The 19812-nt window shown below is 39.6% G+C and overlaps 1 protein-coding gene and 1 pseudogene across 8 annotated transcripts in view; one reads left to right on the top strand and one right to left on the bottom strand.

Moving 5' to 3' along the window:
- The window catches only part of Epg5 (ectopic P-granules 5 autophagy tethering factor), a 100765-nt gene that overhangs the window by 21476 nt on the left and 59477 nt on the right, over positions 1-19812 (bottom strand). For all 8 annotated transcript variants that reach the window (XR_012447040.1, XR_012447041.1, XM_074069891.1 and 5 more), the window contains exons 27-32: positions 19110-19272; positions 10859-11001; positions 9143-9299; positions 6328-6522; positions 4438-4651; positions 840-988 (exon numbers count right to left, since the gene is read on the bottom strand). Coding sequence is in view for 6 of the 8 variants with exons in the window: in XM_074069891.1 (XP_073925992.1) it covers positions 840-988; positions 4438-4651; positions 6328-6522; positions 9143-9299; positions 10859-11001; positions 19110-19272 (1021 nt within the window). In the remaining 2 variants the exon portion in view is untranslated. The remainder of the gene's footprint in view (positions 1-839; positions 989-4437; positions 4652-6327; positions 6523-9142; positions 9300-10858; positions 11002-19109; positions 19273-19812) is intronic.
- On the top strand, positions 12802-13434 carry LOC141422413 (peroxiredoxin-1 pseudogene; annotated as a pseudogene).

Genomic DNA, 19812 nt, shown 5'->3' with positions numbered 1-19812 from the left:
TTACTAAAATGTATTCTTTGTATTCTTTTGTGGAGCTGGGGATCAGACCCAGGGCCTCACACATGCCAGGCACTCTATTACACTGAGTGACATCCCTAGCCCTTTAGCAGATTATTATGGCAGGAGTATATCAGTCTTTGATTTTTTTTTAAGAGTTGCAAAAAGATAGCATGAAATAAATCAGTGTGTTTCAAGCTCTTTTTCTAAAGAAGTAGAACTTTTATCTCTAATAAAAACTCTGAGGTTTCTGGTTTTTAAAATAGGGTCTCACCATGTAGCCTTGGCTGACCTTGAACTCATGATCCTCCTGCCTCAGACTCCAAAGTATTAGGATTTCAGCAATGCACCACCACACCCAGCTTCAAATAATTCTTGTGAGAACCACGTTAGGTAAAATTGGTAAAAGTGAGGACTCTGTGGGACCCAGAGCCTCAACCCAATGGCCTCAGGGTCCAGTCAGATGCGCATGAGTCGGATGTGCTAAGGTGGGGAGGGAAAGTTTATACTGGGGGAGCATTGGCCTCATTCTGGAGAGAAAGGTAAGAAATCAAGACTCAGGAATATGAGAGAAGAGCTATTCAGACAAGAGGACATGGAGGCAGCAATGGTCCAACAAAGAAAAATACAGGACTCCAGATAGTGCACAAAAAGCATTTTTTTAGATTCTGTTAAATATGCTCCGGTTGTTTTAAATACAATAAACAGCAAGGGAAATGGAAAAGAAGTACACAGGGCTGGAAGCAAGCACAGGCCCTGAGTTCAATCCCCAGTTCCACAAAAGTAAATAAATAAATAATAAAAGAAACACACAAGCACGGCACAGACCAAAAGCTACACACCTGCTTGTCTGACAAGAGAACATCTGCAGAGTTCTGAAGCACAGTGCTCTTGGCACCAGCTGTCCCCTGCTGGCCGCTCAGAGTGCAGCAGCCCAGGGCTCTCAGAGTGGCTTTCCAACACTCTGGGCTCAGGAGCTGCTCTGCAGAGCCTAGGGAGCAGACATAGAGACAGCAAGTTACCATATTTCCTAATCTCTTCCACTTGAAGCAAAGAACATGTGTACTTTACAAAACAGCAGTAAGTAAAACTTCAAACCAAATTCACAATGATAACTGGGGTGAGGAGCCAAAAGTAAAGAGAATCTATTAAAAGAACCCACCAGGGGGACACTGGACTTTCCTCATTCCTAGTAAGCTGGCTGGGGGCGAGCTCTGCCAAAGCCACTGGAGCTGAAATCAGGTGAGGACCCCACCTTCCTATCCTGACTGGGGAATGCTAAAGTTGTCATATTCCTGGCTGGAGGAAAACAGCTATTTATAGGTGTGACAGAAACAACAGTGATAGGATAAGGGAGACAGTGCAGAACACAACCCCAAGACCCACAGACAGGCAGTGCATGGAAACTACAGGCCAGTATTCTCAGCTAGTTCCAATCTGCTACTTAGAAACCTCTCACCCCACAGGGCACAGCATTAACTCCTAAAGCACCTTACAATTAGAGCGTGAGTGGGAATCAAGCAGGATAACAGATTCACAGGGATAGGTCTGCAGGGAAGGGTAAGAAGGCCAGTAGCAATCTGTAAAGTCTGAGGATCTGGGAAAAAATAAGGTGTCCAAACTAAAGCAGATACCTTAAAGCAACTGAGGCCAATAGGAAAAGGGGAACAGGTACTAGAGAAAACATTAGATCAAAAAGAATTAACCTAGAAGATAACACCCACGCACAGGAAATCAATGTGAGTCAATGCACTGTATAGCTATCCTTATCTCAACCAGCAAAAACCCTTGTTCCTACCTATTATTGCTTATACTCTCTCTACAACAAAATTAGAAATAAGGGCAAAATAGTTTCTGCTGGGTATTGGGGGGGGGAGAGGGAGGGGGCGGAGTGGGTGGTAAGGGAGGGGGTGGGGGCAGGGGGGAGAAATGAACCAAGCCTTGTATGCACATATGAATAATAAAAGAAAAATGAAAAAAAAGAAAAGAAGGTGTCCAGTGGCTACCATGGTCTGAGTCCTGAGGCAAAGGCCTTGAATGAAGCTTTGAGTGTGGGAGTCATGCAGCCCTAGAAGAGAGCAATGAGCCCACTCCAGCAACATGGATACAGCAGAGGAGAAAGATGGGGCCCTGGAAACACCAACATGGTAGTGGGGAGGGAAGGAAAACCAGGAAGCTGTAGGTCATGAATTCTGAGAGTGATACTGTTATTCTCAAAGCTTTAACTCAGTTAGTTTTCCTAGTAAGAAGAAATTTTATGCTGAATCCAAGTCCATAGAGGCCTATCAAAGTATTTTATTTTTCTTTAAAGGGTCTCAGGAAAGAACCCACAATACAAACTTGATAAAATTTTGAAAATTAGCTATCCATATATTCATTAAACTACATGGTTTTGTTTTGCTCTCCAAAACACTCTTGCTCTGTAGTCCTGTTTGCCTGAAGTCCTTATGCAGACCAGGTTGGTCTTGAACTCCAGATGCTCCTGCCTCAGCCTTCCAAATGCTGGGATTACAGGTGTGCAGCACCATGCCCCACCACATGGCATGGATGTATTTGCCTATCATAATTCTCCATCTTCTCTGTAGTTTGCCTCTGTAACGAACAATGAAAGATTAAAGTGCTTTGAAAATGAGAGGCTGTACAGATTGGGAGAGATTTTTGCCAGCTATTCATCTGATAAGAAATTAAAATCCAGAGGACTTGTGGAGTGGCTCAACTGGTAGCATGCCTGCCTAGCAAGTATGAGGCCCTGAGTTCAAGCCCTAGTACTGCAAAAAAATATTCACAATGTACAAAGAATTCAAAAAGCTAAACACGAGGCAAATAATCCAATCAATAAATGGGCAAGTGAATGGAACGGACAACTCACAAAAGAAGTACAAATGGCCTATAAATACATGAAAAAATGCTCAGCACCCTTAGCAATAAAGGAAATGCCAGTCAAAACTACACTGAGGTTCCTTCTCACCCCAGTCAAAATGGCTGTCATCAGGGAAACAAACAACAATAAATGCTGGCAAAGATGCGGGAAGAAACTCTTACACACTGTTGGTGGGAGTTTAAATTAGTGCAGCCACCACTATGGAAATCAGTATGGCGGTTCCTCAAAGAATTAAAAACAGAGCTACCATATGATCCCACTATACCACTCCTGAGTATATACCTAAAGGAATCAAAGTCAGCAAACAACAGCAATGCCTGCACACCCATGTGTGTGATAGCACTCTTCACAATAGCCAAGTAACAGAATCAGAGTAGGTACCCAGTGACTGATGAGTGGATAAAGAAAATATGGTATTATACACAACAGAGTATTATTCAGCCATAAAGAAGAATGAAATTACGTCATCTGCTGAAAAGTGGATAGAACTACAGAGCATTATGTTAAGCGAAATAAGCCAGACTCAGAAAGCTAAGTATCGCATGTTTTCTCTCATATGCAGAATCTAGGTCCAAAAATACAAACAAAAAGACATGAACATAATACAATGGCTGGAAGGGTAGCAGGAGGAGGGAGGGGGACAGAGCAGCTGATGGGGATGAGTGAGATTGAAATATATTGTACACAAGTGTGAAAATGTTATAATGAAGCCCAGTTTTATATATAATTCTTTTTTAAAAAATAAAAGAAAATGAGAGGCTATACATTTCAGGATACTTCAGGTGACCCAATATGGTACATCATTAACTTATCCATTAAGTGATTTCTATTGATAAACACAGACTTGGTATAAAATGAAGTTTTCCATTACATATACAAAGATATAAAATTTGTGTGAAAAATAGTAAATACTATCTCACTGATCAAAGTTCAATAAAATTACTGCCTGGGGAAATTCCAAAAATAAAAAGCCTAAGCCCTTTATTCTTGCTCTAACCCCTAACACTCCTATGGAAAACTCAGAAAGCAAGGGACAGAAATGGTGGAAATGTGAAAAATTTAATGATGCTGTTTCCCTTGGGAAGTGTAAATACCGTCTATCACACAAGGACAAAATGCATGTGCAAACAACAAACTCAAAAATAGGTGACAGGTAAGATCCAAAATGTATCCACTATTTGAAATTAATGAGAAACCAACAGACATACTAAGCATATCATCCTTCATTAGATTTGCTGTCTGCAGAGTAAGAAGCACCTCTCCCACCTCACTGCACTTCAGGACAGCTGCAGTCAAGGTAAAGAGGTTGGGTACATGACTATGGACTCCCGACACTAAACATGAAGTGTTGCCTTGCCCAATCAGGATCAATTCTAATATCCAAGAAAATTACTTATTCATACAGGGTCAACTTTTTGGGTGGTGATCAGAGATTTTCACCTCCTATACTCAGGAGTTGAGGTCAGTTTTATATTTTTGGATGACATCTGTAGAGCGATACATATGGTACTACATGTTCACTAAGATCTAGTTAGTCACAATTCAATGAAGACACTTACTTTGCATCAGCAGCCTGAGAACATCACTGTACTGGTCAGGGAACTGGTAGAGAAGAAGGTAAGTCCAGTGCTTACAGAAAAGATTAAAAGGCATCAAAATATCTTCATCAGGTTCAAGGCCCCAGGCAGTAAGTACCAAGTGAATGGACTCCAGAAGCCTGGTACGGTCAGACAGAGGAGGTTTAGTGGTGTTTAACCATTGCTTAAGATCGAACTAAAAAGAAACAGAAACAAGAAACAGTTTTATTTACACTAGAAAATTAAGTGAACTGGAGAGAAGTCTGTGCAAATTTAGTCAAAGACTACCTCACAATTACCTTTCTATAAAAATGCAAACTTAAATGTACATACAGGACTGGGGCAAGGCTCAAGAGGCAGAGTGCCTACACCACAAAAGAGGTCCTAATTTCAAACCCCAATACCACCCAAAAATTAATTAATTAATCAAATGTACATACAAGTACTTGAATATAAGAAATTCACTAACTGAAGGCCTGCTGTGGTGACACATGCCAATAATCCTGGCTACTCAGAAGGTGGAGATCAGAATGATCACAGTTTGAGACTAGTCCAGCCAAAAAAAAGTTACCAAAAGAGACTGGGAGTAATGGCTCATACTTGTAATCCCAGGTATTCAGGAGGCAGAGTTTGGGAAGATAGCATTTTGAGGCCAGTCTTCACAAAAAAGTTAGCAAGACTCAACCAAAAAAACTGGGCAGAGTGCTGTGTACCTGTCATCCCAGCTATGTGGCAAGTATAAGTAGGAGACTGATGATCCAGGCCAGCTCAGGCAAAACCGTAAGACCCTAACTCAAAAATAACCAAAACAAAAAGGGTTATTGGTTCAAGTGGTAGAATGGCTATCTAGCAAGCATGAGGTCCTGATTTCAAACTCCAGTACCTCCAAAATATAAATAAATAAATGAAACAGAAAGAATAAGTTCACTAACTGGTGTCTTTATACCACCATCTCTACTCAGACTCTCTGGGATCTCAGAAGCAGTTTCCTTAGCTTGGTGCAATTTCTTTGTAATACAAAAATTTTACTGACCATTCATTATTAGTTTCTAATTTTATTTTGTTCCTGAAAGACCCATACATTTCAACCTCCAAGACACAGACAGAACTTTGTAGTTCTCCTTCACTGGGTCCCCAGAACTAAGCAGCTGCTTTATGTACTATCTGGATTTAAAGGCCAGGTTGCTGAGCTGCCTCAGTTAATAAAATTTCAGATTGTTGGTATTACCTTCCAGAATCCCACACTATAAAACATGTTCTCCTCTATTACAGATTGAGACCAAGTCTCTAGGCCCTAAAAAATGCCAAGGTTTTATTGCTTCATAAATGTCAGAGAAATACAATTGAAAGCAAAGTAGGGAAGGCTCTGAAATTCTCAACTGGTTAAATAAATTCACTGCCTTGGTGTCACAGAGTAAATATTGTATTCAAAATGAGAACAAAGGGAACTTGCTTAGATCTGGCTTATACTAAATATGAGAGATTCTGACATAGAGCACCTCATTTATCAAACATAATTTAGGGACAAATTCAGGATTAATTTAAAAGAAGGATTATTGAAATACTATTATTAATATTTTCAAAACTGTACCAAGTTTTTAAAGAGGGCTTGGGAAAGTGTTTTTTTTTTTTTTTTTTTGTACCACGTGGAATAAGATTGTCCGCTGCCCTATGCACACATCTAGCTCCCCACTACCACCAAAAAAGAGGAAGCTGTGGAGTTAGGACACCTGAAGATCATGCAAAATGTAGAAAAGACCTCTCAGTCTATGGTCCCCTGGAACCCAACCTCCATGGATCCCTCTATTTCTATGGCAGGGGAGGCAACAGTCATTCTGCATCTCCAGTCATCAGGATTGAACCACTTTTTACCTTGGTTAGCAGCATGAAAATCATATCACTGTTGTCCTCACTCAGAAACTTCACCACTTTCTCATACAGCTGTATGAACTCTGCCGGTGCAGCACTGGGAGTGAAGAAGGGCGACAAGAGAGAGCAGAGCCTTCTATTCTTCAGAATGGTCTGAAGTACCTTTTTGCATTCGGATTTAGTGCCACTGATAAACACCTTGATGAAGAAAAATGGGAAAATGTCACCAAATTCTTCCTCTCCCACTTTTATCTCAGCAATCAAACTTTAGGGGTACTAAATAAGGTGATAAGAATTTTTCTATATGAAATTATCAAAAGATATCTAAAATCACCACAGATAAGCCTATCACTTCCAATGAAGATGATATTGGGGAGATTTGAATCTAGAAATTTGCAATGTGACCACCATAATCACTAAGTATTCAAGGTAGTCCCTTATTACATCAAGAAGGTAAAACTTCTAGGTTACAGAAGTTACTGAAATGTGTCTTTACTACCTTTAAAAAGCTAACTTTCACAATTTATTATCAGGATAACTTTGCCATGCTTTAACTTGATTTTAATGTTACAAAGTACTAGACTGTAAGTGAATATTTAAGTAATTTCAGGGTAAGAAAGACCATGTCAGGGTTGATCACAGGTAGGAAAAATAAAAGACAAGGCTCATAGGTTTGACTATACTAAAAACTTGACTTCTAAAGGCAAAAAGAATCATACAATGAGAGAAAAATATTCTCAAACACATTCCAGATATCAGGTTAGTAATATTAGTAATACTCTGTGGAATTCTTTCAAAGCAATCAAAAAGCAAGAAATTCTAACAGAAAATGTGCAAAGGACAACCAGCAATTCACACACACACACACAAATGGCCAATAAGCATTATGAAAACACATACAACTTGACAGAACTTAAAGAAATACAAATTTTGAAAATGGTGACATCAACTTCCCTATCAGATTAACAAAACTTGAAAAAAGACTAACTCCTAATTTTAGTAATACTATAGAGAACAATAAACTCTAATACTGTACTGACAGTGTAAATAGGTGCAAACTTCCCAGGACACCAGTGTGGCAAATATATCAAATGCTATACAATACAAATATATCATTATCTCAATTCCACATTTCTAGGAAATTATCCTAAAGAAAATAGTCCAAGAAGTTCACAAAGATATAGTAAGAATATTTATGTTGGCCTTATTGCAGCAAAACAAACTGCCTAAATATCCATCCAAAGAGCACTGGCTTAATAATTTATCATGGAACACTCTGCGGACATTCAAATTTGATGTGATAATACAGGTCTGTATTTGTTAACATGGAATAATGTCTAAAAGATATGTTTACATGAAAAGAGATTACAAAATAGCATGTGCCCATTTTTAAGTGTATGTCTCTATATATCCATGTACAGACAGGAATGATAAATCAGGTTTACATACATACACACACGACAAACTATAATGAAATGTTAGCTATACAAGTAGTATCTCCAGGTGGTTAGGATTTTGAGAAACTTTTCCTTTTTACTTTCTGACTGTCTGTATTGCTACAATAAGCACACACTAGCTTTATGGTCAGGAAAAAAAAATGGGGCTAGCGTTGTGGTTCAAGTGGTAGAGTGCCTGCCTAGCAAGTGTGAGGCCCTGAGTTCAAACCCCAGTACTGCTCAAAAAAAAGAAAAAAATATGGATTGCGGGGTGGGGAATGTAGGTTAGTAGTACAGCACCTTCCTAGCATGTGCAAGGCCCTGGCTTCCATCCTCGCTATCACAAAATAAAAAAGAAACAAACAATTGCAGTACTGTTCAGCATGACTTCCTTGTAAGTACTCATTCAATTAAATGTGGGTTAGAGTACATGGTTAGCATTCACATATTTTTCAAACAATGGCCTTCCTTTCTTTTATGACACAGTGCACAAATGGACATGGCATGGATACACTGTCCTTGCCTCTGGTAACTGTCTATGCATCTAACTGTAAGCCAAATAGATAAAGAAATGGTGGCTGAGGATAGCCACAGTGAGGCTGCTGTGGTGAGGTGCAGAGGCAGCACCGGGAGATGTCAGAAGCCTGATTCCATCTCCACCCCAGTGCACTAGCTGCACAGCTGCATTCTTTAGGCCAGTTGCTTCCTCTTTTAGAGCCTAGTTGTCTCATTTTTAAAACAGGAATAGTACTAATCACACAGAGTCACTGTGAGTAAGAAATGATGAACTAGAAAACAGCTGACGAATGATCAGAACCTTCAGTAATGTCAACAATACCAATGACACATGCTAGACTGGTGTTTCCTCAGGCTTTCAAATATAAATAATTTCTCTTGAATGAGAGGCATCATTCTATACAAGCGATTCTTTTTTTGGGGGGGATTTGAGTTCATAATCTTGTGTCTACCACTTGAATCACTCCCCCAGTCCTTCTCACATTAGTTATTCTCAGGTAAGGTCTCATGGTTTTTGCTCTGGAAGGCCTGGACTGCAATCCTCCTACCTAAACCCCTCACATAACAGGTGTGCACCACCACTGCCCAATTTGATTGTTGAAATGGGTTCTCGCTAACTTTTTGCCTGGACTGACGTGGAACTGTAACCCTCCAGAACAGCTGGGATTACAGGCAGGAGCCACCATGTCCAGCAATACCAATAATTCCAGTCACACCCTGGGAAACCAACAATTTCAATGAACTTCTAATTTAACTAAGACTCTGAATCTGCAATATAAGTCTGAAGTCAACGCTGACTATATCTAATAAAGACAATGCACAAGTCGCTGTTCCTAGACAAGGTTAATAATAGAGAACAACCTTACCTGTCCCAAGATCTCAATGCATGAAGTAAAGAACTGTCTTGTGGGAGGATGGCGCTGTGTCTCATCACTGACATAATCCACAACAGTAAAGAATAGGCTAATGCCTACTTTCTGAACTCCAGGTGTAGGCTGCAACTTGTAGGCATTAACTAAGGCCCTGTGGGGGAATGTGGATAAAAGTATTGGTCTATTGAAAAAGAACCCATATTCACAGGTGTCTCTTTGATCACCTCCGCTCCTTGGGCAATATTTATTAGCAGTCTTCAGAGCCCCATGCAAGTGTCACTTTAGAACGATTCCAGCAACTCACTTTCAATACATAGTAGTGATTTTATGCTTCCCTATCGAAATGAAAAATCAGTTGCTATTGTAAGGACTAATTAACATTCATACACTTATTAAGGTTTTTCCTATTTTGTACGTAAGCCAGAGCTATTTAATACTTTTTGTTGTTGTTGTTGTTGCTTTTTTGCAGTACTGAGGTTTGAACTCAGGGCCATGTTTGCCAGACAGGCACTCTACCACTTGAGCCATACCACTAGCACTTTTTGCCAATGATATTTTTCTAACAGGTCTCACATTTATGCCCGGGCCAGCCTAGACCACGATTCTATTTGCACTTCCCATGTAGCTAGGATGACAGACATATACCATCCCACCAAGCTTTTTATATAATACACATTTTTAAACACAATAACCCCAATTTCCCTACATTTTATTCTTTTTCTTCTTATTTTTTTGCAACAGAATCTCACCACATAACCCAGGCTGGCCTCAAACTCTGAATCCTCCTGCCTCGGTCTCCTGGTGTTAATATTACACGCATGCACCACCAAGCCCGGTTATTTCAGCCATTTTAAAATCCAAAACACTGACTGAGGTTGATAAGAAGATTTTTGTATATAATAAATCCCAAGAATAAAGATGTCCCTTCTAATTCCCACAATTTTCAGAATGCCTTCTAGTGATAGATATACCCATCTCTGGTTCACCTAATCTGGTACTCTTTCCTAGGCCCCTCAGCCTCAAAAGGACACTTTGCTCCCTCCCACACCATCCCAATCTGTGAAAGGCATGAGCTGCTGATATCAAAATATAGAGTCTCTTCAAGTGAAAAGCAGAGAGTCAACCCCACCTCCCAACTTCAGTTTTGGTAGATTTGGGAAGAAAAGAAGACAGTGAAAGCAAGCCAGGAGCTCCAAGAAAAAATGTGATGGCCACATGCAAGTTAATACCTAATCTTAAGAGTCCGAATTCCCTTAAGCAATTGCGCAGTGAACCTTGTTCAGTCTGGGTTGGCAATGGTGTCCTTCTGGATAAAAATGACTTTGGTATAAAGCTTGAGCACTAAATCCCTCCATTGTTGAATTTTAACGCACTGCATCATCTCATGATCCAGGAGTCTGCAATCTTCTTCCACAAAGGACCAGGGAACAGTATTTTATGCTTTGTGGCCATAAAAAATCCATCACAAATAGACAACTCTGATGTTACAGCTTATAAGCCACAGATACTATAAATAGTGGAGATGGCTGGCTTCCAATAAAACTTTATTTATAAAACAGGTATCAGGACAGGCTGGTCCCAAAGGCATAGTTTGCTAATTTCTACACTAAATTTTTGGGTATCTGAGGTAGAGAAGGAAGGTATAGTAGCATGTATGATTCTTACCAATAATAATAACACAGTATTTTAAATTATGTCATCAAAACTTACGTAATCAAGTTTTCTGCATGCACAGCAGCCTCTACAATATTCAGGGATGGTGGTTTAGTAGCTTCTGCTTGCAACTGCTTCACTTCTTTTCGCAAAACATGAAGCTGCTGGCTTACTGCTTCGTTCTTATGCATGCCTTCAAACTAACAAAAATTAAAATGGTCAACAGACTTCTTTTCCCCTACATGCTTCTAAAACAAGTATTTTATTACAAATACATTGGCATATGATGAAGAGAATATTATTTGGGTTAGTATTATAATTTAACTCAAAACTCTTGGTTGAAAGCAGGCATGGTAGCTCACAGCTGTAATCCCAGCTACTTAGGAAGCAAGAATCAGGAGAATGGTGGTTTGACCTTAGTCTAGGCAAAAAGTTAGCAAGACCCCAAGAAACCAGCCTTGGTTGTGTGCATCTGTAATCCCAGCTAGGTAGGAGGACACCATCCAAGGCCAGCCCTAGGCAAAAAACACAAGACCCTATCTGAAAGATAATTAAATCAAAAAAGGATGGGAAATGACTCAAGTGGTAGAGCACCTGCCTAGCAAGCATGCGGCCCAGAGTTCAAGCAACAGTAACCTCCTCCAAAAAAAAAAAAATTTATTCAATAATCTCAGGTTTTCCATGTTGAATCAAATAGAACTATTTCTTATAAAAATACAAAAATGTATAGCTATATATGATTATCTTATAAAGTGATAGGATCTTTTTTATTTTTTTGTGGGACTGGGGTTTGAACTTATGGCTTTGTACTGCTTGCAATTCCAGCACTCTACTACTTAAGCCAAACTTCTACTCCATTTTGCTCTGGTTATTTTCAGAGATGGAGTCTCACAAACTTTCTAAACTGGCTGGCCTCAAACCTCAATCCTCCAAATCTCAGCTAGGTTATAGGTACAAGCCACCAGCACCCAGCTAATTGATATGATCTTGGATTAAATTTTATCAGTGGTTCAAAGTCTTTTATGGGATATATTCTATTTTACTTATGTTCCAACTACTCAAATCCTCATCAAAAACAGGCCCATTAGCTGGGTGCCAGTGGCTCATGTCTGTAGTCCTAGCTACTCAGGAGGCAGAGATCAGAAGTATCACAATTCGAAGACAGACCAGACAAATAATTTGCAAGACCCTATCTTGAAAACACCCAACACAAAGATGGGGCTGGTGGAGTGGCTCAAATGGTGGAGCGCCAGTCTAGCAATTGTGAGGCCCTGAGTTCAAACCCCAGGACTGCCCCCAAAAAAAGACCCATTGTTGTCCACCACTGAGGCTTTTCTTGAAGCACGTCAAGACCCCTTTTTGTTATCATCCTCCTGCCCATTTGACCCTCTGTGTTCCCTCCATACAGCACATACACACAATACAACTGCAAATGTAGCGCTGCATGTGTGCCCATCATGAAGAGGATGACATTGCTAATGCAAAATAACTGCCACTTTGAAAGTAAAGACACATAATTATAAGCAATAAAATAAGATAAAACTTGAAAAGTGCCCAAATCAACTGCATGCCAAAGAAAGAACAGCTAGCCAATTCAGTAGTTCCTTAAAACTTGTCTGTGATAAAATTTTTATTGGCTCTCAGGAAAGATGTGAAAAATAAGATGTAAAAAATATTTTGAGTAAGAATTTATTTTGAATAAGAATTTGAGTTTTGTAAAACCTACACTTATTTCAATTTAGTTACTTTTTTACATTATATCTTTCTTACTCGAGGTAGTTGTTAATGTATCCTTTTTCTAAATGACTGTAGCTTTCATAATAAATGGTTTTGTTTGTGCATTTTTAATGTCCCGTTTTAGATGCAAATAGATGCAGAGGAAAGTGGAGGACATCCTGGGTTCAGGTTGCCACAGAGAGACAGAAGTGGCAGCTCTCCTTCTGGCTGGTCTCAGTGGCTTCTGATTTGAAGACTGCTGTGCTAGAAGTGCTAACACCAAGATGTCTTCAGGAAATACCAAAATTGGTTACTCTGCCACCAACTTCAAAGCCACAGCTGTTATGCCAGATGGTCAGTTCAGAGATATCACCCTGAGTACAAAGGGAAATTTGTTCTGTTCTTTTTTTTTACCCTCTTGACTTCACCTTTGTGTACCCCACAAAGCAGTGAGGTCACTGCTTTCAGTTGACAGAGCAGGAGAGAGGAGGGGAGGGGAGAAGAAAGGAACTAACTCAATTGCCAAGTGGCCAGCACGTCTGTGGATTTGGATTCTCACTTTTGTCATCCAGCATGGATCAACACACTAAGCAACAAGGAAGCCAAGACCCACAAACACTCCCTACTACCAGACCCTAGGCACAGCTTCCTCAGGATTATGGGGCCTGAAAGGCTGATGAAGGTATCTTGTCCAGGGGCCTATCCTTTGGTATCCTTTGGCAGATCATGGTCAATGGCCCTTGTGTCAGCGCTCTGTGCATAGACTCTTAAGACTAGTTCCAGCCTTCCTGTTCACTGACAAACATGGAAAAGTACAGCCAGCTGGCCGGCAGCTGGGCAATGATACCATCAGGCCTGATGTCCAAAGAGCAAAGAATTTTGAGTACTGGGTCTGTTTCAGAGCTAGGTTGCAGTAAGCAACCATGACAACAAAATCTGTTTTATATTTTTCTATTAAACCTGAACTAAGAAAAATGAGAAAAAAAAATTTAAAAAGGAAAAAAAGAACCAATCTGATAGTTGTGGGGGACAGAGGAGAGAAAGAGCTCTCTAGCTGATGCCAGGACTTGGGACTAAAGAGTGCTATATGGTCAGACTGAGGAGCAAGAGGAGCTGTCCCACAGAGGCTCTGGACAGCAAGCTAGAGGGGACTTATCTTGCATGCCTGGCAGAGAATGCTGAGAAGACCAGAACATTTAGAAGGCAGAAGCTTCAAATCCTACATTCTCTTCTGATGGTCTTCCAATCACATGAGTGCAGTGGGATCTTCATTCTCTCTTTATATGGCCCCTTCTAGGCATAGTCTTCAGCAATAACTATAGGGATCCTTATAAACAATGTACATACTCAACCCTCCAACTTACTCAGAAGTGGTCCTTATGTCCCTATCAGAGTTGTTACCATAACTTCTCTATCAAAGGTTCCTGAAAGGTAATGGTCCTGCTTGCTTTGCTTACACAGAATCCCAGCACAGCACAACTGAGAGTACACTGAGCACACCTATTTTTATGATCATGATGATGACAACTCTTTTCTGTATAACTCACCAGTGTTAAGTCTTTACTTTCCCACCACTGTTTACAGTTTTCTTACTAGAACAGATGTGAGAAAGACTGAATGACTCCCAGCTCATAATGACAAGAAGTTGGAGACAATAGAACAAAGCAGCATGGTAGAAGCCCCAACATTTGAGTCATGTTGAGTACAAACTAAAGAGTTGTACAAAGAGCTTCCTTCAGCAATTTTTTATAATAATGGGAGGCCCTCAGTGGGTCTTTTCCATCTTTCCTTTCTAGGAAATTTGTCACATAATAAATCAATCCAAGTCTAGCAAGTATGCCCTACAATACCAAAGCACAAAAGGAACTCAATTATAAATCACCCCATTTCCCCAGGGAATATCACTGAATAATTAAAGGCTTCTGTTAGAGGAGGGGAGACCACAGAAGAAGCACGTCTCACTTCTCATAAAATATATTCGGCCTTTGTATACCCCAAACAAGCTATACATAGTTCAAAGACTTGCAGATAGTTGGAAATTTCCAGGACTTTCCTACCCAGAAAAATCCTATTGAGCAACAGAATATTACGATGTGATATCTTTACAAATGACCCTTTAAAATTATATTTCAAATATAAAATCACTTCCCATGAAGCCAATTTTTAAAAACTGATCCAATCTACAATGTGCAGCTAAGACCACAGTCTCTCTAATCACAAAAACTCAAAGAAAATGTTCATTTAAATGAGACTTGACAAGGAGTATAAATAAATAAATAAGATTTGGCTGTCGTGTCCAGCTAACTCAAATCACACTTCTTAGTCTTCAGAAGGTAGAACTGAAGCAGCTACATAAAATGAATGGCCTGACAATATTGAATGAGAAAAACACAGGTCATGAATTTTGATGAATGCTGGTTTGAATTCTGAGTCATTTATCAGTTGTGTGACTGACAAGTCTCTCAATGTATCTGAAGTCAGGTTTTCTGAAGTCATCCCAATTTCATAAAAATTAATTGAGAGAGTGTAAGCAAAGCACCTAACATACTACTTGGAACATCAGAGTGGAAAGACTCTGAGCAGTTGGGAAGGCAGTAAAGCATCCTTACTTCTTTACAAGATCGAGCACCCAGAAGATACTGATATTAGAGAAAAAAGGTCAGGTGAGCAGTGGGTGGTATTTAAGTTGAAATTTGTACGGAAAGCATTAAGCATTTTAAATGGGCCGAAGAGTAAGCACAAAAAAAGAATGATTGCTAATTTCTAGCAGCAAAAAGTTCCAATTTCCACAATGCCTTTAGCAGCTAAATAATATCTACAAAATTTCTGAAAGTTTAAATAAAAGAATTTATGTGTGAAGGCTAAAAATCTGTAGCTGTCCATTCCTTCACACATGTCCATTCAGCGACACCGACTATGTGAGGCAGTGACAACATAAACATGAATAACACAGCCCAAACTTCATGTAACTCAAAACACAGCAACAGCCATAGAACTAACCATAACCCACAGGCTGCAGCACAAACCGACAAGCGATATGCCAGTGCTTTCACGGCTCATAAAGACACGGTGTTCCAGATCACCTACTACGTGCCAGGAACAGGCTACATAGTATAGTATACATATGATAAGGATGGAAACCCTATTCCCAAAGGGTTCAGTCTGGCAACAAAAAAGCAATGTACTGACACACACTACCACTAGAGGAGAGAACAGATCAATCTGACTGCAGAAGCCAGTAAGCTCTCTAGAACTGCAACCTACACACCAACAGTGAAGGCTGAGTAGGAGGTCAGGACAGCAGGTGAGAGGAGGACACGAAGAGAAGAGAATCAATTTAAAGCCATTTCAGAGGCTGAACCAATATATTTTGGGAAGCAACTAGGTATGACTAATGGGGTGGAGGAGTATATGAAAGAGATGATAATAATTCTAGGTCTCCCTCTGGGAGATCAGGTAGATGGAATTACAGGAAGAACAAGTTGAAGGGTAAAGGTAAGATTAGTGTGGGACCTGTGGAGTTTGAGGTATCTACAGGACATTCAAGTAGAATATTAAGTAGGCAGATGGAAATCTAGATCTGGAACTCAAGAGAATTCTGGACCCCTCTGAGAATCTACTGAAGCTAGGAGCTCTCCAGACAAAAGTTTTACAGACACCTTCAGGAGCTTCACTAATTCTCTGAAAAATACTCACAGACTCCATATTAAGAACTCCAGCACAAACAGTTAAGTGAAAGCAGACGTCAAACGAAAAAAGGAATCGGCAGTAGAACCAAGCATAACCAGAAATCTAAGAGTTTAATCAAAGAAGAGAAACCCTTGAAGATGAGAAGAGTCAGAGAGTTAGGGGGACTAAAACAGAACTCGCAAAGTTCAGTATCACTAGATGACAGGAAGATATTAAATAGAATTGAAACTACTGAGTATAGCCATGAGGTGGATACTGAACACATGTACAATGAAGGGCTATGATCTTATATATATAAATAACACAGCCTATATTTTGTAGAAAGAACACCCTCTCTAGTGACTTTTATGATGAGTCACAAATACTCAGAGCTTCCTCTCCATATCCTCTACTAACATCCCTCTTCCCAAAACTAAGTCATCCATAACCAAAGTCACCCATTTAGGTCATAGATGGCCTCAGGTTCAAGTATAATCTTTAGCCAAAAAATTAAAGTGAAACTAATTGACTTGCTCAGACTTCATGGCATTGACAGTTTCAATTTTCTTCTACCTTGCTCTTACCTGTTAATGAGTAGATAAAAAGTAATAATTCTATCTTCAATTCCTAGAAATATCAACCAGTAAGTACTAAGGTAGCCTCAATTAGCCATTACTTTCAAGAGAATTATTTTTTAAGTCTCAAACAAAAGTTGTTCATTGTCTTTTTCATTCCTGTGGCACAACTGCATTATCAGGCCAGTATTTGCTACAGTAGATATGACTATTGATACTCAGCTTCTAGGAGCCACCAAAGGGTTCTCCAGCTTCTGGAACGTCTCAAGTTGAACAGAAAGTCAAGGCACTAGGCAGATGAGTAAGGCCAGCAGAAAATTAAAACCTGTGTTAAGAGAACTTGAACATTTCTAATGAGGTTATGGCCACAAAACATAGCTACCTTTTCTAGTTCTTTAGACTTTTATAAAACGTCTTTTTTCCTTCTGTCTGTTCTTTCTTATGTTTCCCTCTTTTTCAATCCAAGACCAGCAACTACCAATTCTTCTTTTAAGAAAGGAAAGCACAAATCTTTTTGGTGTATCTGTGAAGACATCTAAGCCTCCGGTCACAATCTGTCTTCTTTCTGACCTCCCTCCAGTCAAAATTACTTTTAGTTACTGGTAAGCTCCCTGATCTGCCTGGTGGTCAAGACCCTGAGAGCTAACAGGTGAAGTCAATATACCTGTTCACTGGCTGGGGCAGCAAATGTTTACAACGCTTCACAGAACAAACTCTCAGTCTGAATTAGTTATTTCTCTCGCTAGTCAGTGTATGGAATTAACAGCCTGGCAAAGATCTGCAGTTTCAAAATACGGAAAAATAGTGTATTTGTAAAAAGCACAGATTTGTAATAAGACATGTCCCTTTTATACAACCAGATATATCTTCAGTTTTTTTCCCCTCTCACTCCAACTCCACCCTAAGTTGACAAACTGTCCTTCCAGCTTAATTACTTTGGCAAGTGATCATTCTTAAATACTCTACCTTGGTCTTACACAGCATTAGTTACTGTGGGGGAATACACTAAAAGAAAACCAACTTTTGAAAGCACCTGCTCAAAGATAATGCAATGTTTAAGAGTCTGACATGTTCACAATAAAATACAAGGAAGTAAGTCGGACTCATCTTGACTTCCAGGTCAGATTTCTTAACATTAAGTACATACAACTATGGTTAAAAATTAGAAATAAATTTCAAAGTTAATGAAAAACATAATAAATATAAAAGGTTATTTCAGAAAAGATACTTTAACAAAAATGGCATTCCAAAGAAACTGATGAAGAATAAACTAAAACAGTGAAAATGCACATCTGAAAACAAAAGGGGTGGGGGGACTTCTGAAAGACAGTCATGGTGAGCAAAATAAATTGTCCTCACTTTCCAAAAGCTAGTAAAAGGGGCTGTTTCTATGCCAGTGTAAGTCAGGCAGCAGGCAGTGTCCATTTCCATATGCTTCTTTCCCAGCTCAGGAAATGCTGACCTTACTCACAGAGGGGTGAAGTACAGTGATGAAGAGCAAGAGCTCTGGAGCCAGATGCCTGGGCCCTCCTGGCTCTGCAGTACACTAGCTAGTTCACGCTCACATGTGACTTAACCTCTCTGTGCTTCTACTTCCTCATCTGGGAAATGAAGATAATAGCCACAAAACAAGTTATGTAAAGTGTTCAGACAGGGCATGGTACACAATAAGTGATATGACATGTTAACTCTTAGGCTCAGCTTCCATTCTGAAGGCCTTATGATATCATGGATCCAAGTTTTACCTATATTTTGCCTATATTTCCAGAGCAAGATGGTGACTAAGGCAGTTGAATTTTTAGTATTGTTACATGTTTCCTGTATGCCTGTTGGCAAGCTCCACCCAACTGATCTGCTTCCCATGTCCTTCCAATGCTCAGGAGCTCCCTGCTGTCCACTCTCAAAGATCACTCATGCCAGTCTTTCCCAAACAAATCTACATTTATACTCCCCAGAACACCTGAAAGAAACTAACCCCTAATGACACCATGGTGACTCCATTCCCCAATTTCTTCTCACTGAATCCAAAGTAGCATATCATCAAACCCTCTTTTTTTTTTTTCATCAAACCCTCTTGAGAATCAGTTTAAAACCCTCTCTTCTAAGAATCTTTTCAATGATTCTGCTTTTCTTTGAATTCCTATTTGAGTATCTGTCCTGTAGCATTCACGTGGCACTTACAGAAATGTGTGATTAGCTCTGTGTGTTTTTCACTCCCCCTAAAACTGTAAGATGTTCTGGGACACAGATCATGTGCTATTTCTCTTTCACTCTTTCTCAAGGGGATATGCTAATATAAGGGACTCAATCAAAATTCTCTGAATTATGAAGGATTCAGACAATCTTACCTGGACTGTTAGAACTGCTGCCCCTTGACATTTCTTTCCACCACTTCCTCTGCACTCCAAATGCAGGGTGGTCTGCTCTTCTCGGTTAGCATACTGTTTGGGCATCGTGTCCAACAACTCACCATCCAGGGCAACCTGCTGAGATTCCCGAAGAGCTGCAGTTCTGAAAAAGTGGAGGAAAAAGAAAGCTAGGAAAGGTTATGTGAAAAAGTGAAAAAGGCTTCCTGTTACCCAACTAACACTATGATACAAGTATTCCACAGTAACAAAACACCAAAGGTATGTGTGCTAAGATTTAACCAAATCTTGTTTCCTAGCAGACTGGCTACCAGAAAGTTAACAAAGATAAAAACTTAGGAAAAGTGAGATAATTTTTAGATAGAAACAAAGCTGCATTTTGAATCTGTGTTATATGAACATTTTTTAAATGGAGCATGAAATATATAAGAACAATTGAGAATTCTAACCTAATTTAGTCATACTTACAGGGAGCCTTAATTCTAAGTGCCAATGTAAGAAAGTCATCTAATGTTTTGACTTCACGTGGTAGATACAGAATAATCAACTGTTTAAGGTGTTGACTCTAGCTTACAGTCTTGTAAGGAGTGTATTTGGAGCAAGTCTGTTTTATTAACAGTAAACAAGCAAAACGTGAATGGGAGAGCTTGTGCTTATCATGCATGAGGCTTTGGGTTCAATGCCC

The sequence above is a fragment of the Castor canadensis genome, chromosome 4 (genome assembly GCF_047511655.1).
Source record: "Castor canadensis chromosome 4, mCasCan1.hap1v2, whole genome shotgun sequence".
Taxonomy (NCBI): domain Eukaryota; kingdom Metazoa; phylum Chordata; class Mammalia; order Rodentia; family Castoridae; genus Castor; species Castor canadensis.
The sequence above is the reverse complement of the archived record's forward strand: the minus strand, read 5'-3'. Positions and strand labels throughout refer to the sequence as shown.